The 27951-nt window shown below is 36.5% G+C and overlaps 2 protein-coding genes across 2 annotated transcripts in view; one reads left to right on the top strand and one right to left on the bottom strand.

The window, feature by feature from the left end:
- LOC307065647 (uncharacterized protein C8orf88) overlaps nt 1-855 on the top strand; it is a gene marked incomplete at its 5' end in the record, with an annotated part of 43827 nt that extends 42972 nt beyond the window's left edge. Inside the window, one exon of the mRNA XM_079722537.1 lies at nt 733-855. Coding sequence (XP_079578663.1) covers nt 733-756 — 24 coding nt within the window. The 3' untranslated portion in view covers nt 757-855. The remainder of the gene's footprint in view (nt 1-732) is intronic.
- Nucleotides 856-4119: 3264 nt separating this feature from the next.
- Nucleotides 4120-27951, bottom strand: part of NECAB1 (N-terminal EF-hand calcium binding protein 1) — a gene marked incomplete at both ends in the record, with an annotated part of 251412 nt that continues 227580 nt past the window's right edge. The window contains 4 exons of the mRNA XM_079722340.1: nt 4120-4145; nt 7930-8021; nt 9320-9397; nt 15286-15398. Coding sequence (XP_079578466.1) covers nt 4120-4145; nt 7930-8021; nt 9320-9397; nt 15286-15398 — 309 coding nt within the window. The remainder of the gene's footprint in view (nt 4146-7929; nt 8022-9319; nt 9398-15285; nt 15399-27951) is intronic.

Below are 27951 nucleotides of genomic sequence, written 5' to 3'. Positions count from 1 at the left end.
TTGGAATCCATAGCTTTTTTTCATAATTACAAATTTTTGTATTTTAGTTTATTCATAGTGTATCAATGGCTCTTAATTTAAACTTACTACCTTGCAGACATCCAGCCAATTCTTTTTAAAATTAAAGCATAAATTTAAAAGTTTTTTTCATAATACCTTGCTCACTATTTAATGAGATAAAGGACTATTTAATGAGGTAAAGGACTCACTATTTAATGAGGTAAAGGACTATTTAATGAGGTAAAGCATCCTTGATGATATTTGAATTTTTCTACCTGTTCAGAGATCTTAGGGGCATATAATCCTTGGTCTATAAGAATAAATCTAAACTTCAGTGCTATATAAAATATAGTCACTTTATCATTTGAAGGCTTTCCACTTCTAACAACATTTTATTTTGTCAATAAAAGTTTGACATATGCATTATTTTGAGTTTACTTTTGTTTTATGCATTAATAACATTTTCTAAAAATTAGGTGCCACAAAAACAGAACAACGGTTTGGAATACAATCTAATATATTTAAATATAATATATGTATTATATAAGTTTTATTAAACACAGAAGAACTGCTTTATTTGACAAATTCCAGTTACTTAATAGTTTCTATAGTAACATGCATTTAGATCTGAAAACACTTAATAGGTCACAATATTTGGTTTGATAAACTAATTAGTAAAAGCTACATTCATTCAATCTAATTGATAAGTTAACTTTTTCTTCTTTATTACAGGAAAACAACCAAAGCTTTAAGTAGCATTTTAAGAATGTATGTATTTGAAGATAAAGAATTATTAATTTTATATTTTGGACACATGCAAATGAAGTGGATCTAGTAACAATAACTGTAATGGACTGTAACAATTCAATTTATTTTTAATTTTGATGGTTGGGTATTTGGTTTGTCCTAAAATGAGAAAGAGATATTTTAAACTATAAAGAATTTTCTAATCAGTTTCAGGTTTGCAGGCAGTTTTCTGCATAAATTGGGAAGTAACACTGGAAAGTAGGAATTTGGTTAGTGAAATGGGAAGACTGTACTTATAATTTGCATGCTACTTGCAATTTTTGTTTTTCATCACTTGTAATAATGGAATGGAAATGTAAACTGTAAGGATTCTCAAATATAAAGTATATGCTACGATGTATATATGCTACATAATTTCTTGTTGCTTTTAAAGTTGCTTTTGTTCTGTTTCCCACTGATTTCATACCAGCACTTGAAAGGGTCATTACAATCTCTCTAGAGGTTTAGAATGATTCAGGATGCTCAATGAATAGTTCTCAGTGATAGGAGGGAGAATATTTTAAGAAGTATTTCTTTTCAAATATATGATTGTTCTCTAGGTTTGTGATAATAACAACATTGTCTAAGATTCTTTTATTTCCAAAAGAGGAATAATTGAGACATTTACAAATAATTGAGGTGCATTAAGTTTCAGTGCTATAATTTCTATAACAAGTGTATGGATGAAGAATTTGGAGGTTTAAACTTTTAGCTCCTATAAGTTCTATACAATAAATCTCCTACAATTTTTCACTCTTGTTAAAAAGAAAAGTTTGTTCCAGCACAGTGTCACAAAGAATTGCTCATATAAAGGTAAGTGCAAACTCTCCCTAGTTCTATCCTCAGAATCTCTCAGATCCCTGGATCTATTGGCAAGGCATTCAAGGACATCATTTGGCAGAAAGTTTATCTTAAACTGAATTCTGAACTCCTAAAACCAGTACCTTTTTCTTCACTGGTCTTTAGACTTGCTACCCAGAATCAAACTTTAGTCCATGGCAGGTTTCCCAACTTGGTCTTTAGTATACTACTTTTCATTGCTTTGTTCCTCAGAAAAAGATTGCTTTTCAAATAGGAAAGAAAAAAGAACCTTCACTAGCCATAAAATTATTGGTTACTTAAAAATGAGTTTATACCTACGGCCCCTTTTTTTACACTCATTTTTGCCCTACTATTTCCTTTTATATTATAGATTCTAGTATTTATATGTGTATGAATACACACACATACACAAAAATACATGTAATTTATATAAGAGCTGGGGTCATCTCAATAAAAATAATTTAAAAAGAGCTGGGGTCAGAATTACCATATAACTAAATTGGTTTGCTTTATTATTTGCCTATTATCCAAGTCTGTTGACTTTAGTTAAAAAAAATATGATCGAACCTATTCCAATTTAGAATCCAAAGAGCCCTTCCATTTAGCACTGTTACTGAGGGCAGACCCCTTTTAAAGTCATACTACCATTCTACCTTTGGAAAGTGCCTAGTATCCAAAAGACTTGATGTACTTTCTGAATCTGATACAGAAATGGACTGGCCAGAACAATATATTGATTAGCTATAATTTCTATTTTTGAAATCATTTATAACCAGCGTTTTCAAGAAGAGTTTGTATATTAGAAGTCCCCGAGGTTTCAAAGTCTTTTGATCCTTTCTTACCGTATATAATCAGAGTGAGACTGCAAAGACTATTTTATTATCTATTTGCCTTTTTACATATGTATAGCTTATTTGAATAATCATTCTACATCTCCATTCATGTTGTTCTTTGCTTTATATATAAATTAAAAGAGTTGAGCCAGGTGTTGTTTCATAGTGTTTGTCATCTTTAGAAATGACCAGACACACACACACACACACACATAAACATATACACACACATGTGTGCATGTCAATATTTACTACCTATTTCTAGTAGAAGCTATTAAAAATTCTTTAATTTTATTTAGACTGAATGAGGACTGAGGGTACACAAAGGTATTGGTAAAAGTTAGTTTGAGAAAATATGTTAGGTTAACTTTTATATTTAAAAAATAAAATTTTAGTTCAACCTTCTTTTTTGTCTGAGTTAAAAAAAAAAAAAAAGGAAAAATTCACCTTATGTTTGTTTCCTGGAAGACCTGTGGTTTCAGAGGAAATTGGACTAGAGAATAAACAAATTTCTATATGCATTGCATTTTCATTAGTGGCATTTATCAGAATAAAAGAGATTTTATTAAAAATATTTGATTTATGAGCTTGTACAGCAGAATATATAAGGTATATAGTCTTAGTTGTTTTGGTGAAACTGGGGTTGTAGTCATTCTAGTGTTGAAACTGAAAAATAGATGTTTTTTGTCCAGTACATATTTTATTATTTCCCTAAAGTTTATACTTGTTTTATAATTCTTTGTTCACTTAGGTTAAAATTTTGGTTTTAAAATATTTTGAAATCATTATTTAAATGCAAATGTCTATTTTTCATAAGTAAAGTTAGACCTCTGGATCATGTGCCAAAAATTTTGAACCACATTTTCTTAAAGTAAAACTCTTTTCTTGATTTGTTTAACTTACATACATGGAATTATGATGCTAACAAATTATATAATGGTGTTACATTACTAAATGGTACCCTGTCACAGAATTGCTTACTTATGAAAAACCAGTTTATAACTTGACAGATGGATAGAGATTCTATTGGTTATAGTGAAGATTGGTTTATGCTCATGTATTAATGTTTTTTTAAGCTTAAACAACAGGGATGCACATGCATCCCTGCTCTCTCTCTCTGCATATAAGGATACCAGTCATATTGGATCATGTATTAGCTTTTTAAGTAACATAAAGTGAATAGTTATAGGATCCTGAGTTGGGAATGGAGTAGGTATTACTGAAGAATACATTTTACTCATGGAAAATCCGATACTTAAAAATCACAAAACACTGATTTAACCTTTATAGTTTATGACAGATCTACAAAAGCTGTCCTATGAAGTAATAGTCTAAAAGCTCTCACTTTAAATATTTTTTTCTCTATAATAACAATTTTGTTTCTTTATGTGTATACTTTTCATATATTATGATTTTGAGACTAAAGGGTTTTAGGTTTATTGTATGTAGCAATACAGCAGCAAATATTGAGGATAATAGTGAACATTGAAAGTTGAGCTAAAATTTACATGAAAGATAAAATGATAGAAGACAGTTAAGAAGAGTGCACATCTTAGGGTAAATATATTTAAACAAAAGTAGAGAGTAGATTAATAAGTACAGAGAATTTTCTAATTCACATTTTAGATAAGAACAGTTGTTTTTTTCTTGGAACCATAAAGAAAATGTTAAGGAACAGCTAGTTGTTCAGGATCCACCATGAAGCTGAAAAGAGAAAAAGAGTTTTTTTAAATAATGAAAATACCTGCTAGGGCTAAGTTAGTTCAAGGTGCAAGTCATTCTTAAAGAGACTATTTTCCCTCATCTTTAGTCTGTATAATTATCTTTCAAGTTACTATTTCCTGACTTGATTGAACTTTCCTGTGCACTTGTTAGTTGTACCATATCTTTTGGCACTTGGTTGCAGTCTAACTAAAAAGTTTTTGTTATATATGAATAGAGCTTGTCTTGGCAATGAGATTATAAACGCCCTGAAGATAAAATCATGTTGTTGTTGTTTTAACCTACCCAGTTCAGAAAGTTTGGGTATAAGCAAGTGGATGTGTTTTAAATAATATTTTTTTAGTATATCTGTATTGTAAAATTAGAAATATTTTCCCCAGTAAATGTAAGTATCCCAAAGACAAACCTATGTCAAAGAAGTAAGATTGGTGGAATGAGGTGAGAAACAGACAAATGTAAAGGTTTAAAACTTGTTTTCAAAGCTGTTTAAATAATACACTGACTGGCAATAGGACCTTACTTTCTTATGTATCCTTTTTTCCCATAACCATAAGGCTTTCTCCTTTGCCAAGGGATATTCTGCTCCACAGACCAATTCTCATGCTCTTTTGGTCTGGGTGTTTTATGATGGCTTATCAGCATAGGCTCCATATTCCAGTATGCCACATTTAAGTGATTTTTATATTTGAGAGTTCATAGGAATATATTTTGGTTTATATTTTTGTGTCTGGTGCAGACTGGTTTAGTTGCTTTATTATTTATTTATTTAAATAAATTTGTTTTATTTAGTTTTATTTTTGGCTGCGTTGGGTCTTTGTTGCTGCTCGCGGGCTTTCTCTAGTTGCGGCGAGCGGGGTCTACTCTTCGTTGCGGTGCTCGGGCTTCCCACTGAGGTGGCTTCTCTTATTGCAGATGGAACACGGGCACTAGGTGCATGGGCTTCTGTAGGTATGGCACGCGGCTCAGTAGTTGTGGCTCACAGGCTCTAGAGCGCAGACTCAGTAGTTGTGGCACACGGGCTTAGCTGCTCTGCAGCATGTCGGCTCTTCCCAGACCAGGGCTTGAACCCATGTCCCCTGCATTGGTAGGCAGATTCTTAACCACTGCACTACCAGGGAAGTCCCTGCTTTATTTCTTAAGATGTATCTTAAGTAAACCACTTAGAAATCTTAATTAAAAAGCAGTCTTATTAGAAAATTTTATTTGTGAATTAGTAATGCAAACCCACTCATTCTGTGTTTCTAACTGTAATAACTCTCAGGTTTTTATTTTAGGTCAAAATGTATGCAGCATTTCAAAACTACATAAACAAAATGCACAAAACTAGTTATTATAAATATGTCATATTGACATTAAAATCATAAATAATATTTATAAGCTAATTTCAGCTTTTTGTCCAGGGAGATATATCTGCTGTTTGTCCCCAAGGGAAGTCAGCTGTTAAGAGTGATAGAACTTTCAGTTTAAAATAGAGTAGGATGACCCAATAGATGTTAAAAATCTTGTTTGAAGTAGGTTTTTAAAATTGTGTTAGAATCAAGCCTAACTTTTTTTTTCTATCAAATTCCAGTGGTCGTAGAAATTAGATGTGATGTGAAAATCAATGAAAAATAGGGTAGCTATTAAAAGGCATTAAATTATATTCATTCTGAATTCTGAGAACAGGAATTGATCCAGTGTTATCTGTACTCAGTTTTTCTCTCTAAATTAGGAAATGCTCTGAGAGAGAAAGAGTAATAAAATGCATGTACCAATGACACTAATAGTGCATAAACCTGCCCTTAAGATCTAGAGTAAATACATATTAAAAATCAGGCTGAGGGCTTCCCTGGTGGCGGAGTGGTTGAGAGTCCGCCTGCCGACGCAGGGGACACGGGTTCGTGCCCCGGTCTGGGAGGATCCCACATGCCGCGGAGCGGCTAGGCCCGTGAGCCATGGCCGCTGAGCCTGCGCGTCCGGAGCCTGTGCTCCACAACGGGAGAGGCCACAACAGTGAGAGGCCCGCGTACCGCAAAAAAAAAAAAAAATCAGGCTGAGACTGTCAGAGTCAGCCAACTTGAAAGCATTCACGCCTGATCTCCCCATCTCCTCACCTAGCTTCAATTCCAGAATTGACTTTTTCATTTTCCATTTATTACCAATCCATCAAAATCTACCCTAATTTTAAAATTCCTACCATTTTATTAAAACTTCTCTTGTCAAATCCAATTTTCAGTTCCATTCTCTTCAGCCATGCTCTACTACATAGGCCCCCTGAGGAGCACTGTACCTTGCATGTTACTCCTCTTTTGGTTTCCTTGATACTCTGCAACTGTGACTCTCCTATCTCTGGTTCCCATCAGTCTCCTTAATGAAAGGAAGCTTTTCTCTCCCAACCTTTTAAATACAGACAGTTCCTCAGGCTTCTGTTAGATATTTTCTTCTTACCTACACACTTTCTCACCAATCCCCGGCTTCAACCATCATCTTGCTATGGTTAACTCCTGAAAATGTTATCTGCAAGGGAACTCTATGGATATCTTCTTGGTTCAGATGCTTTTTTTTCCTGGCCTAGATTATTGCCCAGCCTGACCAATTTCTCTCCTCTCATGACATTCACCTTTCTCCCTCCTGCCACAGTTACTACTGATTAAAGCATTCACTAGCCCTCTCAAAAACCTTTAATGACTCTGTAATACTGTAAGAAGAAAGTTAAAATTCCTTATTATATTTTCAACTCCCATTTCCTACTCTCTCCTCTCTTTGCACATGTACCATATACAAGCCTTATGCTTTAATCATATCTTTGCACCAATTAACACAGCACATTTAACATTTCTTACATTTGTTCATGTCTACAATTTACCTCTATCTAAGTACCCTTCTTCTCCATCTTTATTTGTCCAAATCTCATTTTTTAAAGTCCAGCTCAAGGATCATCTCCTCATTAAAAACTGTTAAAGAGGCAATCCACTCCTCTAAATTCACATAGCACATTATGACTCTAATGGGTAACTACTATGTATGTCCTGAGCTTGTTATTTTTCTGCAAACATTTGTCTTTCCTACTGGACAGAAAGCATTTTATGGGTAGTGACTGTATTTTTACTTTGTACCCTCTGTAGCTCACAACACAATGCTTGTTCATAATTGGAGCTCAATCAGTGCTAGTAAACAGGCTAGGAACCCCAGTATCCCCAGTGCCTAGCACTTATTAACATTCAGTAAAAGTAGTTTAATTGGTAATTGAATGGATGGGTAGATGAACAAATAATTTTTGTACAAATAATTTTTTCAACTATCTTAAATAAGCTTTGGCTAGGCCAGACTTCTCAGACAAGTTCATTTCAAATTTCTCTTTCCCTTCTCCTTTTTTTCCAATTACAAAAAATATTTTAACAATTATTATAATAAAGATATTTGTAACATTCTAATCTCCAATCTATGTTCACCTATTTCAAATTTATTCAATACACTATAATATAGTAAAGCATTTGAATAATTTTTTGAAATGTCATGATTTATACCTCAAATTGTTAGAAGGTGACCAGCAAATGACTAATATTAGGTTTAATACAGCCAGGAATACAAATAGGGTCAACTAAGGACTAAAGGCAATAGAAAAAATATATAGATCTCTTACTTCCTACCCCCACTCTCCAATATTAAGATAGATAAAAAAATAGAGTACAGTTGATGAAGGGGAAGGAGCTAGAACATACTGTCTTTTAAACAGAGAAAGGCAATACAAAAGCACATAGAAGAATTGTGAACCCAGGATAATTACCAGGAACTAGCATAGTAGATGTGAGTTCTGGAGTTTCCAAGAAATCCACATTACTTCTTTGGAAGGTCTTGCTATAATTCATCTGACGGTGGCTGTATAAATAATTACAGGTTACGGCTGTGCAATTTATTACAATCTTCCTGAGTAGAATGTAGCACAGTTCAAATTCACTCAAGGTGGCAAGGTTTCGGATGATTTAGATTAAGTGCCTGAATACGGACTTCTTTTCTTGGTTATTTACCCTTAAAAAAAAGACTAAGGAGTAATTTAACAAGTATCACTAGAATTTTGTTTTTTTAAACAGGAGAGCACTAATTCTCTAGAGAAGATAAAACAAAAGGAGATAACTGTAATTGCAGCAAGAAGTTTAAACAGAAGGAAGACTATCTTGGGCATCAGGATGTTTAAAAAATAGGATAGCTAAGAAGAAGGACTATAGATTTTCCATCTCTAGAGGATAAAAAGAAAGAAAAATCATCTAAAAGTATAGGCCTGGAACTACAGAGTTGAATAAGTTGCCTTTAAAGCTCCCTTTTGTGCCTGAAATTCTATTGATGTCATTATGCATTATAGCACAGTGTTTAAAATAGCCACAAAAATAAAGTTTTTAGGTGAAATATGTATCAACTAAATTTCCAGGTATTTGTTTCATTACCATAATTTAACACCCCAAAATATGGACTTATTGGAGAGCTATATTCTCCGTGCCATTTAAAGCCAACTAGAACCATTTATATAATCTCAGAATAGCAAAATTTCCTTCATCTCATTTTTCTAATTATATATTTGTTACTTATTAATAATAATTTTAATTTCAAAGAACTTGATTTATTTTTTAACTTTATCGAGGAATAGTTAACAAATATAATTATATACAAAACTGAATGATTACAAGAGAAGTTGACCTGCTTTTAATCTTTTCCAAACAATGTCTTGAATTTCCCTTTTATTTGCAGTAAGTAAAGACATTTCAAAAAGCTGTTAAGCTATGATGATCTTAACCATTATATATAGCTATATTGCAAAATAAAAACCACAGAGCTTAAGAAAAATTAGGAAGTAAAATTTTTTTCATCTTTTTCTGCATCCTTTGTCTCCCACCCCTGCACACCTTAGACACCCATGACCCACATCTAAATCTATCTACCTGAAAGCATCAGTAAAATGGTAATTCTTAAAGTGTGATCATAACCAAAAGTTTTTGTGCTTCAAAAGGAAAGTGATTTCAAATCCATAAAAAAAGTGAGATTTAGGAAAATGAGCAAATGAGACAGGTTTTAAGGTGAGGTAAAGGGAATGGAGTTTTTTCTGCAGGTTCTAAAATTATATCATGTATATTACCACCTCCCTGGCAAAAAAATAAAAAAGATAAGGCCTGCTCATAACTTACCTATTCCACACACTACTATTCTCCCAGAACTCGTAAATTGTGTAGTGAGATTCATTTGAAAGCTTCTGTATAGAAATACTGAAATGGAAAAGGAAAGGTGTAATTAGCCACAGGAAATTAAATACAAGAAATAAACTAATATTTCTAATCATCTCTAATCTTATCCATTTGTATAGGAAACACCTATGGTTCCTGCATGAAAATTGAAGTTTTGTCAATAATTGATTAACATGTCTGTTTGTTTAATATACTTTTTTAGTTTTCTGGTTTGGCATCATGAATACTGTCTCAGTATATTTTAGAAAACACAAATATAACTTTGTAAAATTTCATTCATATATCCATTCAAAAATATTCTTTGAGTTCTGTTTTGCCAGGGTTCCGAAAAATGTGAGTGCATGCCACTTTCCTTGCCCTCAGGTGTAGCTCTTTGGAGCAGTCCAATCAGCCTCCAAAGCTCTTGCCCTTACCTCTGTCTCTGGATTGATAGCTTTTGTTTGGGGGTCCTGCTTTAAGCTAAGTCACCTGGACCACACTGCTACACAACTAACTCCAACTTTGCCAGTGTCCAGTGTTGGTCCTCCTTTCTCTTTTACACATTCACACCTCTCAACTTTCTCGCTGTCCAGATCAAGTTTGAGTCCATATTCTGGCCATAATTGTAGGTTTTTTTGTAATTGCTTTTCCAATTTAGGGAAGACAAATTTGTTCCTTCCAGCCCTCTGGACTAGCCTGAGAGTGGCTAATAGCCTACATAATATGTTTTGGAGTAGTGAAGAGAGAGGAGGTGGGTGAAAAGACAAGTTGAGGTGAAGACTGGATTTAATCCGGTAGCAATGAGGAGACACAAAAGGGTTTAAATCAGGGAGAGTCTCATGGTTGAAGCTGGGTTTTAAAAGATCCTTCTGATGGCCGTGTGAGGTAGCCTATGGAGAACAGTTCAAAGCAGGAAGAAAAGCTAGAGAGGTAGTGAAATTAGTTTAGGTGAGAGATGATGAAGATCCAAATTAAGGTAGAAAGAAAGGAAGAGGGGACAGATTCATAAATTTAAGGGAGAGTAGGACACAAATATAAAGATTCCTTTAAAAAATTAATTCCACAAGTCCAGCTTGCTCAGCCTAACGTTTCACAGTATATTCAGATTATAAATCAAAATCAGAGGTTAGAAAAACAATAAGGATTTTTAAAAAAAAATCAGATGTGGTGCTTTTTAAAATGGAAGTATAGTTGATTTACATTATATTTCAGGTATACAGCATAGTGATTCAGTAGTTTTGCAGATTATACTCCATTAAATATTATTACAAGTTAATGGTTGTAATTCCCTGTGCTATACAATACATCCTTGTTGCTTATCTATTTTATACATAGTAGTTTGTATAAACTACTCTTTCTTAAATTTTTTAAAATAATTTTTATTGGAGTATAGTTGATTTACAATGTTGTGTTAGTTTCGGGTTTACAACAAAGTGAATCAGTTATACATAGACATATATCCACTCTTATGATTCTTTTCCCATATAGGTCATTTCAGAGTATTGAGTAGACTTCCCTGTGCTGCACAGTAGGTCCTTATTATCTATTATATATAGTAGTGTGTATATCTCAATCCCAATAAATTGAGAGATTGGGAGAAATTGGGAGAATAGGATATTGATTTAATAGAGAACATAGAACATACCAGTAAAATAGCCAAGCTCAATGTAAATTTAGGATTTACCTAAGTGTGGCCAGCAGATGGTGGTAACTACACAGAAATTGTAATACTTATTTGGCTTGTAGTTTGGTGTTTTTCACAGAGCTATTGATCTAGCTTGCTTCAGTTAAGATATGATGTAGCAAGTATTGTTATTAGTTCAATTTCAGATTTTCTCGGGGAAAGGTTTATAACATAATCAAAGGAATTGAACAGAAAATGAAACTGGAGATTTTCTAGCCCCAGGAGTTTATAGATGATGGGCTTTTGGTGGAGGGGGGTTCCTTGAAATCCCAGAAATGAGCTGCAAATTACTGTGCATATCTACTTTTTCCTGGGAAGAGAATCCATAGTTTTCATCATAGTCAAAAAGGATCTGTAATCCCCAAATGTAATCTGACAATGTAATGGTCAAATTTCAATCCATGACTATGAACTGCCTCCTACAAACTAATTCATTTGTATTACTTATTACATATAAAAATCACTTATCCTGCTATCTGAACCTGCCATTTTCCAGACTAGCCACAAGAAATTCACAAAATTTTAGCCTGATGCTCAAGTTTTGAAGGACTGAAGAAGATAACACAGTGTGATAATGTAGTGGTTTGAAGTATAGCCATACAGGCTTACCTTCATCCACCATGTATTAGAGCTTTGTCACCTTGGCCCCATTACTTAACCTGTTTCCTCACCTGTTAAATGGTGGTAATAATAGTACTGTGAGTACTAAATAAGGCATTACATGTGGAATGTTTTGCCCAGTAATTGGTATATTGTATGTGTGTATATGCGTGTGTATGTTAGTTGTTAGCTCAATAGCAAAAAACAAAGTAGCACTTTCCTTAGGTGAGTGAAAGCTAAGCCTTAATGGTATCAAAGTTGAGAAACATGACAGAATTAAAAGGAATAGAAAAGAAACTCAGGGAAAAAGACAAATCTTTGAAAACAATGAGGAGCAGCAAGCCAATAATAATGATGATAACAATTATTACATTATTATACATACTAATAACAATGGTGATGGTTGCTAATATGTATTGCTCTGTTCCAGGCTCTGGTCTAAGCATTTCCCATGGATTAAGTCATTTTACCTTCACAGTCACTCTGGGAATCATATGGTAGATACTGTCTGTTGCCTCCCCAACTGTTATTCCCCTCTGTCTAACTGAACCCTGCCATTATTCATTTTGCAATATATCCAATGTGCCAATCAGTGCTGGGCTGAGACAGTCATCACAATCTCCTTTCTGCTAAATATTTGTTTTCTAACCTCCCATGTAGCCAGGAATAGCCATGTGACTTGAGTTGGGCCAATGAGATGCCAAGGGAAGTATGCTGAGAAGCAAGGACTTCTGGGAAACTTTGTCCGTAGGTTCAGACATGAGAGGATGGCTTGTTTGTGTTGCTCCTTCCTCCTTCTTCATGACTGTAGGCCATCTGGTCAAGAGCCAGATGGAAGAGTTGAAAGACCAGTTAGATTGTGTCTTAAAGGACTATGGGTGAAAATGCTAATCAAAATTGTTCTACAGACTGGGTGCTTTCAATTAAGGGCAAAACTGACCAATACACAGCAATGACATTTAAGGACATTGATATTTGAGACTGTACAATACAGATAATAATACATATGCAGTGATGACACTGAGACAGCAAGAAAAGGTTAATGATAAAATTTTTAGAAACTTCAGTCAGCAATATTTCTGTTAAAAGGGCTTAGGGCTTGAATGATTAGCTTTCAATTTGCAAACGTAAAATTACATGATGTAACTCTCAGCTATTGCTTTGTGACTGTAACTTAAACACCCTCAGTCTTCCTCCTCAATGTATTCATACTTCCTGTGACACTTGAAAACTCACTGGCTAAAGCAAGAGTTCTTTGGCTAAGCTGTCTCTGGATAAGGTCACTAAGAACTTCAGCCCTGAGCCCCAGGAGACCTTGAACACTCCAGGAGCTGGAAAATGTCAGTGAAATGGGGAAAAATGATGTAGCTCAGAAACAGTTGGGGTTAAACATCTTACCTAAGGTAGCTTGGCTCATCAGGAACAGGACACACTTCGTCTTGGCTTCCTCTGTTCCCCAGGTGGCCTACCTTAACTCACAGAGCCTAATCACTGGAGTAAAAGGCACACAGGAGGGATAGTTCCCACAATTCTCCACCACACTACGGCCACCCATTTATTTTGTCTATATAAAAATGCTGATAAATTAATGGTTCAGTGTGCCACAAGGTACCATGAGTTCTTAAATATGTTTCTTTGGCCATAGTACAACTCCCAGGGTTGATTCTTACAATGCAGTTCCACATTCATATTCTCTATATCCTTGACATGGAGTTTAGAATACATACAAATTCTAGAATTTGGTAACTGAGAGTGACTTCAGAAATCATTTTATTCTACTTAACAGCTATGAAATTAAGGGCAAGAACATGGTTTTAATTGTTCATGAATGAGTATCCTATTTTCCCAACTGGTTTCCTAGATCCTTGGAAGCAGAAACTATTCTCAGCTTTCCGAAGTCAAGCATGGTTCTGAGAATACACTCTGTACATCACATATATTCAGTTGGTACCTACCCGTGCCAAACACAGGGATTAAATAAGCCTTCATGATTACAAAATATGCGAAAAGAGTAATCAAAAAATGTGTGTGTGTGTGTGTGTGTGATACATGGGTCACACAATTGCTCTGCTTGGGTTTTTCAGTAACTTTTTTTTTTTTTTAACATCTTCATTGGAGTAAAATTGCTTTACAATGTTGTGTTAGTTGCTGCTGTATAACAAAGTGAATAAGGCATATGTATACATATATCCCCATTTCCCCTCCTTCTTGCATCTCCCTCCCACCCTCCCTATCCCATCCCTCTGGTGGTCACAAAGCACCGAGCTGATCTCCCTGTGCTCTGAGGCTGCTTCCCACTAGCTATCTATTTTACATTTGGTAGTGTATATATGTCAATGCTACTCTCCCACTTCATCCCAACTTCCCCTTCCCTTTCCCTGTGTCATCAAGTCTATTCTCTATGTCTGCGTCTTTATTCCTGTCCTGCCCCTACGTTCTTCAGAACCTTTTTTTTTTTTTTAGGTTCCATATATATGTGTTAGCATACAGTATTTGTTTTTCTCTTTCCCAAACCCACAAAGTTAACACAACTCACATTTAATTCCAGAGCCAGACTTCTTAGCTGCAGAAGTATTCTGCCAGAGTGTGAATAAAATATAACTAGTAATTACTGGGAGGAACACCAAAGAGACATAAGTATGTGTTTCTATGTGCACATACATGCATGCACACATGTGCTAAAAAGCTTTCCCAATGTTCTAAGAGTATTGTGAAATACAATTTAAACAAGCTCCTAAGGTATGGGTGGATTTGGTTGTGGCAGTTTTCCAGGAGCAGGTGAGTTTAATCTTTGGAATTAAGGTAGAGCATGGTCTGGCAGAGACCTGAAGCTGGGTGCACACTTCTGGGAAGGAGAATGGCCAGATCGAAGGCACAGTGGTAAGACAATAGATTATGCTGGAAAGGCAATATGCAGCTGGGCACTGTTGAGGCATAGTGTTCAGGTGAGGGAGAACAAATGGTAGCAGTGCTATGGATTTCTGGGGTCTGTTGGTAGTATAATTGTAGGGTCAGAATAAACTTCTGGCATTTGATAGTTAGTTAGATATCATTAGATAGTTATTGCAGGTTTCTGAGTAAGAGAATTCTAAGATAATTGTTTCCGGGAAATTATAATTGTAGTATTTGTTTATTGGACTACTTGGAGTAGAGAAACTGAAGATGAGGTATAGTTGGTATATTTTAGTAGCCTGAAATAACAGAAGCCTGAGCTGGAGTGGCCATGGAAATAACTTTTTTTTTTTTTTTTTAATGACAAAGTCCTGCCATCAAGACTTCAGAGATGGTGCAATTTCACAATGAATGGCTGAAATGGTGGTTATTAGGCCATAGGGTGCACTCTCAAGGTAGCAATCAGAGCTAGATGCACTAGAGTTGAGGCCTTATATACCAGAGATGATTTAAATCAGAGTGTGAGTCTGCCTGGATGCAAAAGGAGGAATTTTAGTCTATTTGACTTCCCTTGGTGCTCCTAATGCTCAAATCCACACAGAATCCAAGGATAAAAGAGAAAACAGCCTGCTTAACTCTGCAAAATGCATCACCCCGAGGGCTAGAATGACCAGCATAACTTTAGATGAAGATTCTCAAATACCAGTCTTCCAGACCCCACCCTCATCTAAGACACATGCGCAGGAGCACTTACCGCAAGCAACCACTTTGGGAGGAAGCGCTCTCCACATAGTGTTTCAGAGCGAGTTGGAATTCTTCCAAGTCCTCTTCTATCACAGACATCTGACGCTGCACAAGCACGATGTGCTGCAGAGGAAGGGGCAAGTGTTACTGTGTTGACTAATTATGGAGCCTCCCTAAGCCAACCCCCTACTGCTCATCCCATCCCTCCTCACAAAACAAACAATTTTTCATCTAAAAATGACTAAAAAGGCCATGACTAGTCCAAGTAATAACACTGTATAAAAGCTGTAGTATAGGCAGGATATTTTCTTGCCTCTAGTAACAGGCACTAAAAAAAGGTGTCCTTCGTGCTGACATATTTCCCTTTTAAAAGCAGTGGTTCTCCATCAGAATCACTGGGGAGGTTTTAAAACTGCATTTATATCAGAATCTCTGGAGTGGGATCCAGGCACTGGTATTTATAAAAACCTCTCCAAATGACTTTAATGTGCAGCCAGGGTTGGGATCACTGACCTAAAGTCACTTACCAAATTTTAAAGAGAAGTTTTATTGTACACAGTGCACAGCTCCAGATTCTTGGCTATTTTGTGATATTAGACATATTATGAATTTCATTAAAAACAGCCAAATTTCAAAAAAATAAGTGTTCACTGAAGCATTTCCAAAGCTACATAAACCATCACAGGGTTCTCAAACAATTAACCACATATATAGGCCCCACTCAAATCTCATGGCATTAGATGAAGCCTGTGTTTTTGGATCATGCTGGGTTGGATGACAACTGATTCTTGTTACAAATACTATTACCATTATAGCACCTGTAGTTTGAATACTTTCCTAAAGATCTGCCTATGGGCTTCTCATGGTATTTTGATCTTAAGATTAGTCCTTTCCTCATCAATTGTTGGTAGTGAATCATAAAAGTGCAAAAAAAAAAACAAAAAACAAGGATTGGAGGTGAATTATAAAAATGCAAAGCAACAACAATAATATGAGAAAGATTTAGAATATGAGGAAACTAACTTGCATGATCTTACCCAGCTATGTAGCAGTAGAGCTAGAATTAAGCCCCTGGTTTGCTATCTCCTATTCCAATGAGCTTCTCTCTTAATGTTAACAGCTACCATTGGATGAACACTAATTATATTGTAGGTATTATGTTAGGCACTTTTTATATTGAACAAATGTTCCTACTTTGTGTTCCTACAGGGAATTAGTAAATGTTGGATTCTAATATACAGTGATGGATTAAGATAGAATTCTTGTCTTCATAGGTTTTAGCAAAGAAATAAACAAGTCTTGAACATTGTGTCTAAGAAGTAATTTTAGGTATGGCCCATGAGACTTATTGTATGTAAATTGATCAGAATTCTACTAAAATTTTGACCAACTGTATTGCCAAATAAACTTTGATCCTTGTGTTAAAATCCTTTGACTATTTAAGGCTTAAAATAATATTTGGGCCCCCAAACTCATATGAGCAGGAAGCAGACTGTGAATACTGCATAACCCCCAAGAAAGGTAATGTTCCACAATGGGCTGACTCAGATGTGGTCATGGATGGTAATGGACCAAGAAGAAACTCTTAAAGAAGAACAGAAAACAGAGTTCCTCTTAGAATGGAGATCTGGTGTCTAATAGTGGAACTTCCTTCATTAACGAGATCTCAGAATGGAGATCTTGTGTCTAATAGTGGAACTTCCTTCATTAACCAGATCTCAGAATGGAGATCTTGTGTCTAATAGTGGAACTTCCTTCATTAACCAGATCTCAGAATGGAGATCTGGTGTCTAATAGTGGAACTTCCTTCATTAACCAGATCTCAGAATGGAGATCTGGTGTCTAATAGTGGAACTTCCTTCATTAAAATACCTTCCCAGCATGAATTCATTGTTGCAACTAACCTGTGAATGTTGTGTATTTCCTCTTCATCTGTTTTCTGAGTGGCAGTTTTATGGCATTTATCCTGGCCTAGTTTTATCATTGTATATTTTATCTGTGTGTGTGCAGGGGTTGGGGGTTTCAGACCTTAAAGGACTACATCCTGACCTTACAGAGAAGACTAAACATCATCCAGGGATCCTGGATTTTGAGCTAGAAGCAGTAACTGGAGGAGACTTTGGGTGGTCTCCCTTGTGAAGGTAATGTGTTCTATAAATGTGAAAAGAAAGATGCAATGAACATCTGATGACCAGAAGGTAGACTATGGCACATACTCCAAACTGTTCATCAAAATCCATTTCTTTCTTTTTTCTAGGTATAGAGTTAGACTTACAAATTCCATTATCCCTTGCAGTTAGGTGTAGCCAACTGACGAGTTCTCACCAACAGAATATGAGCAGAAGTGCTGTGTACTACTTTTGAGCCAAGACTTTCAGGAAGGATGTGAGCCTCCTCCACCTTCTCTTTTTCTTTTCTGCTGGTAAGATGAAGACCTGCCTTAGGACTGGCAGGCCCACAGGTGAGAGAAGTCTGTGTCCCTGAATCATTGTGTGGACTATTTACTAGGAAAACTTTTATTGCATTGGAATCATCCTACATCTTGGGTCTATTTGCTTCCATAACCTAGTCACCTAAATGAGTTCAGTAATTTTAATTGAGCTTTATCTTATTTCCCTTCAGGGTCAGGAATCAAAGTCAATAACTATCTCCTAAGGTTGTATAATGAACAATCAGCCTCCTATCTGACTCTCCCAGGATGTAGTTTTTTTTTTTTGGAACATCTTTATTGGAGTATAATTGCTTTACAATAGTGTGTTAGTTTCTGCTTTATAACAAAGTGAATCAGTTATACATATACATATGTTCCCATATCTCTTCCCTCTTGTGTCTCCCTCCCTCCCACCCTCCCTATCCTACCCCTCTAGGTGGTCACAAAGCATCAAGCTGATCTCCCTGTGCTATGCGGCTGCTTCCCACTAGCTAGCTATTTTACGTTTGGTAGTGTATATATGTCCATGCCACTCTCTCACTTTGTGTTAAAGATAATCTCTACCAAAATAATTATGGATACATCCTTTTGACAAAAATCTACACGTCACGTATTTGACAAACTGTGACTCACATGATTCTTATGGGCTTTCGTAATGAAATATTATAAATATATCCACCTATTCCATCATAATTCTTTTAGTCTGAAGGCAATTGTTATGTGATCTAGTGAGGCAAGTTGTAAATATGACCAGAGTCCTTCACTACTCCCTGAACCCATGCCCTTTGAAATGTGACTTTTTACCTCTCCATCTAGACATGGATTCTATTCCCCCTTTTCTTGGATCTGGGCTGGACTTCTAACTTGCTTTGGCCAACAGAACATGGCAGAAGTGACGCTGTGGTGGTTTCAAATTTAGGCCCCAAGAGGCCTTGTGAGTTTCCACTCTTTTGGTTGGATCCCTGACATTGTCATGTAAATGAGCCCTGCTAGAGCAGGGGTCAGCAAACTTTTTATGTAAAGGGCCAGATAGTAAAGGTTTTAGGCTTTGAAGGCCATATGGTTCCTGTCACAACTACTCAACTCCCCTGTTTTATTGTGAAAGCAAACATAAGCAATAAATAAACAAATGGGTATGGCTCTATTCCAGTAAAACCTTATACATAAAGACAGGCAGTGAGCTGTAATTTTGCCAACCCCTATGCTGGAGGATTAAAATCACGTAGAACAAAGCTGAGTCAGTGGATTCATCCTAGCTGAGGTCCTAGACATATGAGAAAGCCCAGCTAAGATCAGTAAAGCTGGCATGCAGCTGATTACAGATGCCAAAAGGGAGCCAGCTGAGACCACCAAGATGATCTCTCCCTAAATTGCCTACATGCAGAATTGTGGTTTAAGCCGTTCAGTTTTGGGTGGTTTGCTATATAGCAATAGCTAAATGGTTCATTTACTTATATACATGGATGTGAATATGATTTGGAAAAATTAAATTTACTTTGCAATCCAAACAAGGCACTTCTTTCCCATCTTTTCCTCAGATATTTACACAAAGAAATCAGTTTATAAAGAGCCCCAGATAATCTGCCTGCATTTTATGACTACTGTGACAAGTGGAGTTTTTTGAATCTTGAGTAATTTAAGGTAGACTTTCTGAGGTCCAAAGAAAATCCTTAAATTTTTCTATGCTGGCCAGGTTAAGATGTGGTATATGGAGTACGGGAGAAGTAGGGAAGGGATCCTAATATCTTCATGATATTTCTATATGTCTCTTGTTTAAAATATACAGCCTTTAATCCTTACTGAAATCTGAGATCCTATAATGTAAATGGGCAGCCCAGAACTTTCTTTCATGGTAGAAAATAATGCTACATTTTTGTTTCTCTTCTTTGGAAGGGGTTAGTGTTGCTTTTATGACTTACCTTATAGGGATTTTGTTACAGTGGAATTAGGGTGGAATATTAGGGATTTTTTGGGCTGAGAAGTGCTAATTATGAAAGGTTAATCCAGGTTTACTGAATAGTATTTGCCAGTGACGTTACGTTACAGTTGCATGTCCCTCTGATTTCTTGGATCTTTTTATTTCAAGAAATATCAGCTTTTTAAATAACTGGAGATAAAGAAATGTTTTAAACACAACCAATTTGTTTTATGTTATTCTCTCTCTATTTACTACATTTACAATTGTGTTCCAAGCATTCTTCAGAAACATCAGAACCTTCCTTGTGTGCTCTTGTTGGAGTCTCTTAACAGCTACTGCAAAGCAAGACTATGTTTTGAAAGTCTCAGACATATTAGTTGGCATTAGCCCACAAAACACATTAAAGTGCATGGCAGAATTAATTTACTCACAAAATATTATTCATAGGTTTAATGAGGATACAGAAGCAAAAAAAAAAAAGATATTAGATTTGTAAACTCCTATTGTATGAAAAGTGATTCTAGTGTATATATACAAAAATAATGTGCTCAAGAAAAGTTAACAGTTTTTGAAAAGCACCAGAACGTGATAAAACTTTGTTTAAAATTATATTGACTTTTTTTGTTAACATCTTTACTGGAGTATAATTGCTTTACAATGTTGTGTTAGTTTCTGCTGTATAACAGAGTGAATCAGTCATATGTACCCTTATATCCCCATAACCCTTCCCTCTTGCGTCTCCCTCCCACCATCACTATACCACCCCTCTGGGTGGTCACAAAGCAATGTTCTCATCTCCCTGTGCAATGCAGCTGCTTCCCACTAGCTATCTATTTTACATTTGGTAGTGTATATATGTCAATGCTACTCTCTCACTTCGGTCCAGCTTCCCCTTCCCCTTCACCATGTCCTCAGGTCCACCCTCTATGTCTACATCTTTATTCAGGTCCTGCCCCTGGGTGCATCAGAACCTTTTCTTTTTTCTTTTTTTTTTTTTTCAGATTCCATATATATGTGTTAGCATATGGTATTTTTTTTTCTCTTTCTGGCTTACTTCACTCTGTATGACAGACTCTAGGTCCGTCCACCTCAGTTCAAATAATTCAATTTCATTTCTTTTTATGGCTGAGTAATATTCCATTGTATATATGTGCCACATCTGTCAGTGAACACTTAGGTTGCTCCCATGTCCTGGTTATTGCAAATAGTCCTGCAGTGAACATTCTGATACATGACTCTCTTTGAATTATGGTTCTCTCAGGGTATATGCCCAGTAGTGGAATTGCTGGGTCATATGGTACTTCTATTTTTAGTTTTTGAAGGAACCTCCATACTGTACTCCATAGTGGCTGTATCAATTTACATTACCACCAACAGTGAGAGAGGGTTCCCTTTTCTCCACACCCTCTCCAGAATTTATTGTTTGTAGATTTTGATGATGGCCATTCTGACCAGTGTTGGGTGATACCTCACTGTAGTTTTCTTTTTTTTCTTTCTTTCTGTTTTTTTTTTTTTTTTGCGGTACGTGGGCCTCTCACTGTTGTGGCCTCTCCTGTTGTAGAGCACAGGCTCCAGACACACAGGCTCAGCGGCCATGGCTCACGGGCCTAGCCGCTCCGTGGCATGTGGGATCTTCCCAGACCGGGGCTCGAACCCGTGTCCCCTGCATCGGCAGGCGGACTCAACCACTGCACCACCAGGGAAGTCCCTTCACTGTAGTTTTGATTTAGATTCCCAAATGATTAGTGATGTTGAGCATCCTTTCATTTGTTTCTTGGCAATCTGTATGTCTTCTTTGGGAAAATGTCTATTTAGGTCTTCTGTCCATTTTTGAATTGAGTTATTTGTTTTTTGATACTGAGCTGCAGGAGCTGATTGTATATTTGGAGATCCATCCTTTGTCAGTCTTTTCATTTGCAAATATCTTCTCCCATTCCGAGGGTTTTCTTTTCATCTTGTTTATAGTTTCCTTTGCTGGGCTTTTAAGTTTCATTAGGTACCATTTGTTTATTTTTGTTTTTATTTCCATTTCTCTAGGAGGTGGGTCAAAAAGGGTGTTGCTGTGATTTATGTCACAGAGTGTTCTGCTGATGTTTCCTCTATGAGTTTTATAGTGTCTGGCCTTACATTTAGGTTTTTAATCCATTTTGAGTTTTCTTTTTTTGTGTATGGTGTTAGGAAGTGTTCTAATTGCATTCTTTAACATATAGCTGTCCAGTTTTCCCAGCACCACTTATTGAAGATGCTATCTTTTTCCATTGTATATTCTTGCATTATTTATCAAAGATAAGGTGACCATATGTGCATGGGTTTATCTCTGGGCTTTCTATCATGTTCCATTGATCTATATTTCTGTTTTTGTGCCACTACCATACTGTCTTGATTACTGTAGCTTTGTAGTATAGTCTGAAGTCAGGGAGCCTGATTCCTCCAGCTCCGTTTCTTTTTCTCAAGATTGCTTTGGGTACTTGGAGTCTTTTGTGTTTCCATACAAATTGTGAAATATTTTCTTCTAATTCTTTGAAAAATGCCATTGGTAGTTTGATAGGGATTGCACTGAATCTGTAGACTGCTTTGGGTAGTATAGTAACTTTCACAATGTGGATTCTTCCAACCCAAGAACACGGTATATCTCTCCATCTGTTTGTATCATGTTTAATTTCTTTCATCAGTGTCTATAAACTATAAGTTTTCTGCGTACAGGTCTTCTGTCTCCTTAGGTAGGTTTATTCCTAGGTATTTTATTATTTTTGTTGCAATGGTAAATGGGTGTCTTTCCTTAATTTCTCTTTCAGATTTTTCATCATTAGTGTATAGGAATGCAAGAGATTTCAGTGCATTAATTTTGTATCCTGCTACTTTACCAAATTCATTGTTTAGCTCTAGTAGCTTTCTGCTAGCATCATTAGTATTCTCTATGTATAGTATCATGTCATCTGCAGTGACAGTTTTACTTCTTCTTTTCCAATTTGGATTCCTTTTATTTCTTTTCATCTCTGATTGCTGTGACTAAAACTTCCAAAACTATGTTGAATAATAGCTATGAGAGTGGGCTACCTTGGCTTGTTCCTGATCTTAGTGGAAATGGTTTCAGTTTTTCACCATTGAGAATGATGTTGGCTGTGGGTTTGTCATATATGGCCTTCATTATGTTGAGGTAAGTTCTCTCTATGCCCACTTTCTGTAGGGTTTTTATCATAAATCAGTGTTGAATTTTGTTGATAGTTTTTCTGCATTTATTGAGATTATCATATTGTTTTTATTCTTAAATTTGTTAATATGGGGTATCACATTGATAGATATGTATATATTGAAGAACCTCTGTGTTCCTGGGATAAACGCCACTTGATCAGGTTGTATGATCCTTTAGTGTGCTGGTGGATTCTGTTTACTAGTATTCTGTTGAGGATTTTTGCATCTATGTTTGTCAGTGTTATTGACCTGTAGTTTGTTTTGTATGATATCTTTGTTGGGTTTTGGTATCAGGGTGATGGTGGCCTCGTAGAATGAGTTTGGGAGTGTTCCTCCCTCTGCTATATTTTGGAAGAGTTTGAGAAGGATAGGTGTTAGCTCTTCTGTAAATGTTTGATAGAATTCGCCTGCAAAGCCATCTGGTCCTGGGATTTTGTTTCTTGGAAGATTTTTAAATCACAGTTTCAATTTCAGTGCTTGTGATTGGTCTGTTTATATTTTCTAATTCTTCCTGGTTCAGTCTCGGAAGGGTGTGCTTTTCTAAGAATTTGTCTTATTTCTTCCAGGTTGTCCATTTTATTTCCATATAGTTGCTTGTAGTAATCTCTCATGATCCTTTGTATTTCTGCAGTGTCAGTTGTTACTTCTCCTTTTTCATTTCTAATTTTGTTAATTTTATTCTTCTCCCTTTTTTTCTTAATGAGTCTAGCTAATAGTTTATCAATTTAGTTTTTCTTCTCAAAGAACCAGTTTTTAGTTTTATTGATCTTTGCTATTGTTTTCTTCATTTCTTTTTCATTTATTTCTGATCTGATTTTATGATTACTTCTGATAACTTCAGGGTTTTTTTTGTTGTTGTTGTTGTTGTTCTTTGTCTAATTGCTTTAGGTGTAAGGTTAGGTTTTTTATTTGAGATTTTTCTTATTTCTTGAGGTAGGATTGTATTGCTATAAACTTTCCTCTTGCTGCATCCGATATGTTTTGGGTCATTGTGTTTCCATTGTGATTTGTTTCTAGATGTTTTTTGATTTCCTTTTTGACTTCTTCAGGGATCTCCTGGTTATTTAGTAGCATATTGTTTAACCTCCATATTTTCGTACTTTTTACAGTTTTTTTTTTTCCCCGTATAATTGATATCTAGTCTCATAGCATTGTGGTCCGAAAAGGTACTTGATACGATTTCAGTTTTCTTAAATTTACCAAGGCTTGATTTATGACCCAAGATATGATCTATCCTGAAGAATGTTCCATGAGCTCCTGAGAAAAAAGTGTATTCTGTTGTTTTTGGATGGAATGTCCTATAAATATCAATTAACTCCATCTTTTTTAATGTTTCATTTAAAGCTTGTGTTTCCTTATTTATTTTCATTTTGGATGGTCTCTGCATTGGTGAAACTGGGGTGTTAAATTATCCTACTATGATTGTGTTACTGTCGATTTCCCCTTTTATGGCTGTTAGCATTTGCTTATGTATTGAGGCGCTCCTATTTTGGGTGCATAAATATTTACAATTATCTTATCTTCTGCTTGCAATGATCCCTTGATCATTGTGTAGTGTCCTTCTTTGTCTCCTGTAATAGTCTTGATTTTAAAGTCTATTTTGTCTGATATGAGAATTGTTACTCCAGATTTCTTTTGATTTCCATTGCATGGAATACCTTTTTCCATCCCCTCACTTTCACTTTGTATGAACCCCTAGGTTTGAAGTGGGTCTCTTGTAGACAGCATATATATATATATATATATATATATATATATATATATATATATATTTATATATATATATATATATGTCTTGTTTTTGTATCCATTCAGCCAGTCTATGTCTTTCAGTTGGAGCATTTAACCCATTTACATTTAAGGTAATTATCTATATGTATGTTCCTATTAACAAATTCTTAATTGTTTTGGGTTTGTTTCTCTAGGTCTTTTCCTTCTCTTGTGTTTCTTGTCTAGAGAAGTTCCTTTAGCATTTGTTGAAAGGATGGTTTGGTGGTGCTGAATTCTTTTAACTTTTGCTTGTCTGTAAAGGTTTTAATTTCTCTGTTGAATATGAATGACATCCTTGCTGGTAGAGTAATATTGGTTGTAGGTTTTTCCCTTTCATCACTTTAAATATGTCTTGCCACCCTCTTCTGGCTTGCAGAGCTTTTGCTGAAAGATCAGCTGTTAACCTTATGGGGATTCCCTTGTATGTTATTTGTTGCTTTTCCCTTGCTGGTTTTATATTTTTTCTTTGAATTTAATTTTTGATAGTTTGATTAAGATGTGTCTTGGTGTGTTTCTCCTTGAATTTATCCTGTAGGGTACTCTCTGCATTTCCAGGACTTGATTGACTATTTCGTTTCCCTTGTTAGGGAAGTTGTCAACTATAATCTATTCAAATATTTTCTCAGTCCCTTTCTTTTTCTCTTCTTCTTCTGGGAACCCTATAATTTGAATATTGGTGCATTTAATGTTGTCCCAGAAGTCTCTGAGTCTGTCCTCAATACTTTTCATTCTTTTTTCTATATTTTTCTCTGCAGTATTTATTTCCACCATTTTATCCTCCAGGTCATTTATCTGTTCTCCTGCCTATTTATTGTGCTATTGATTCCTTCTAGAGAATTTTTAATTTATTTACTTTGTTGTTCATCATTGTTTATTTGCTCTTTAGTTATTCTGGGCCTTGTTAAATGTTTTCTGTGTTTTCTCCATTCTATTTCCAAGATTTTGGATCTTCTTCTCTATACTTACTCTGAATTCTTTTTCAGGTAGACTGACTATTTCCCCCTCATTTATTTGGTCTGGTGGGTTTTTACCTTGCTTCTTCAACTGATGCATATTTCTCTTTCTTCCCATTTTGTTTAACTTACTGTGTTTGCGGTCTCCTTTTCAAAGCCAGCAGGTTCGTAGTTCCAGCTGTTTTTGGTGTCTGCCCCCAGTGGGTAAGGTTGATTCAGTGGTTTGTGTAGAGTTCCTAGTGGAGGGATCTAGTGCCTGTGTTCTGGTGGGTGGGGCTGCATCTTGTATTTCTGGTGGCAGGACCATGTCTGGTGTTGTGTTTTGGGTGTCTGTGAACTTAGTATGATTTTAGGCTACCTCTCTGCTAATGGGTGGGGTTGTTTTCCTATCTTGCTAGTTGTTTGGCATTAGGAGTCCAACACTGGAGCTTGTTGGTGGTTGGGTGGAGTTGGGGCTTAGCATTGAGATGGAGATCTCTGGGAGAGCTCTCACTGAGTGATATCACATGGGGCCAGGAGGTCTCTGGTGATCCAATGTCCTGAACTCAGCTCTCCTCCCTCAGAAGCTCAGGCCTGACATCAGTCCAGAGCATCAATACACTGTCAGCCACACAGCTCAGAAGAAAATGCAAGAAAAATAGAAAAAAATTAAGATAACTAAATAAATAATGTTATTAAAATAACAAAATTTAAAAGTAGTAATAATAGAGAGAGCTGCAAGATGGCGGAAGAATAAAACACAGAGATCACCTTCCTCCCCACAAATACATCAGAAATACATCTATATATGGAACAACTCCTACAGAACACCTACTGAACACTGGCAGAAAACCTCGTACCTCCCCAAAGGCAAGAAACTCCCCATGTACCTGGGTAGGGCAAAAGAAAAAAGAAAAAAAAGACAAAAGAATAGGGAGGGGACCTGCACCAGTTTGAGGGAGCTGTGAAAGAGGAAAGTTTTTCACACACTAGGAAGCCCCTTCATGGGTGGAGACTGTGGGTGGAGGAGCGGGGAAGCTTCAGAGCCATGGAGGAAAGCACAACAACAGGGGTGTGGAGGGCAAAGTGGAGAGATTCCCACACAGAGGGCCAGTGCAGACCTGCACTCACCAGCCTGAGAGGCTTGTCTGCTCACCCCCCGGGATAGTTGGGGTCTGGGAGCTAAGGCTTAGGATTCGGTCAGATCCCAGGGAGAGGCCTGGGGTTGGCTGCATGAACAGAACCTGAAGGGGGCTAGTGCACCACAGCTAGCTGGGAGGGAGTCTGGGGAAAAGTCTAGAGGTACCGAAGAGGCAACAGACAATTTCTCACCTCTTTATTTCCTGGTACACGAGGAAAGGGGATTAAAAGCGATGCTTAAAGGAGCTCCAGGGACAGGCGCAAGCCATGGCTATCAGCGTGGACACCAGAGACGGGCATGAGATGCTAAGCCTGCTGCTGCAGCCACCAAGTAGCCTGTGTGGAAGCACAGGTCACTATCCACACCTCCCCTCCTGGGAGCCTGTGCAGCCTGCCACTGCCAGGGTCTCACAATCCAGGGACAACTTCCCCAGTAGTATGCATGTCATGTCTCAGGCTTGTGCAATGTCACGCTGGTCTCTGCCACTGCAGGCTTGTCCCACATCCATATCTCTCCCTCCCCCTGTCCTGAGCGGACCAGAGGCCCTGAATCAGCTGCTACTTTAACCCTGTCCTCTCTGAGCAAAGTACAGATGCCCTCAGGTGACCTACATGCAGAGGCGGGTCCAAATCCAAAGCTGAACCCCGGGAGCTGTGTGAACACAGAAAAGAAAGGGAAATCTCTCCCAGCAGCCTCAGGAGCAGTGGATTAAATCCCCACAAGAAACTGGATGTACCCTGCATCTGTGGAATACCTGAATAGACAACGAATCATCCCAAATTGAGGAGGTGGACCTTGGGAGCAACCATATATATATTTTTTCCCTTTTTCTCTTTTTGTGAGTGTGTATGTGTATGCTTCTGTGTGTGATTTTGTCTGTATAGCTTTTCTTTTAGCATTTGTCCTAGGGTTCTGTCTGTCCTTTTTTTTTAATTAAAATTTTTTTATCTTAATAATTATTTTTTATTTTAATAATTTTTTATTATTTTATTTTACTTTATTTTATTTTATTTTTTATCTTGTTCTTTATTTCTTTCCTTCTTTCTTCTTTCTTTCTTTCTTTCTTTCTTTCTTTCTTTCTTTCTTTCTTTCTTTTTTCCTCAGATTTATTCTGAGCCATGTGGAGGACAGGCTCTTGTTGCTCCAGCCAGGCATCAGGGCTGTGCCACTGAGGTGGGAGAGCCAAGTTCAGGAAACTGCTCCACAAGAGACCTCCCAGCTCCACATAATATCAAACAGTGAAAATCTCCCAGAGATCTCCATCTCAACGTCAAGACCCAGCTCCACTCAAG

The sequence above is a fragment of the Hyperoodon ampullatus genome, assembly GCF_949752795.1.
Source record: "Hyperoodon ampullatus genome assembly, chromosome: 17".
NCBI lineage: Eukaryota > Metazoa > Chordata > Mammalia > Artiodactyla > Ziphiidae > Hyperoodon > Hyperoodon ampullatus.
Note: the sequence above shows the minus strand (reverse complement) of the source record. Positions and strands in the feature narration are given on the sequence as shown.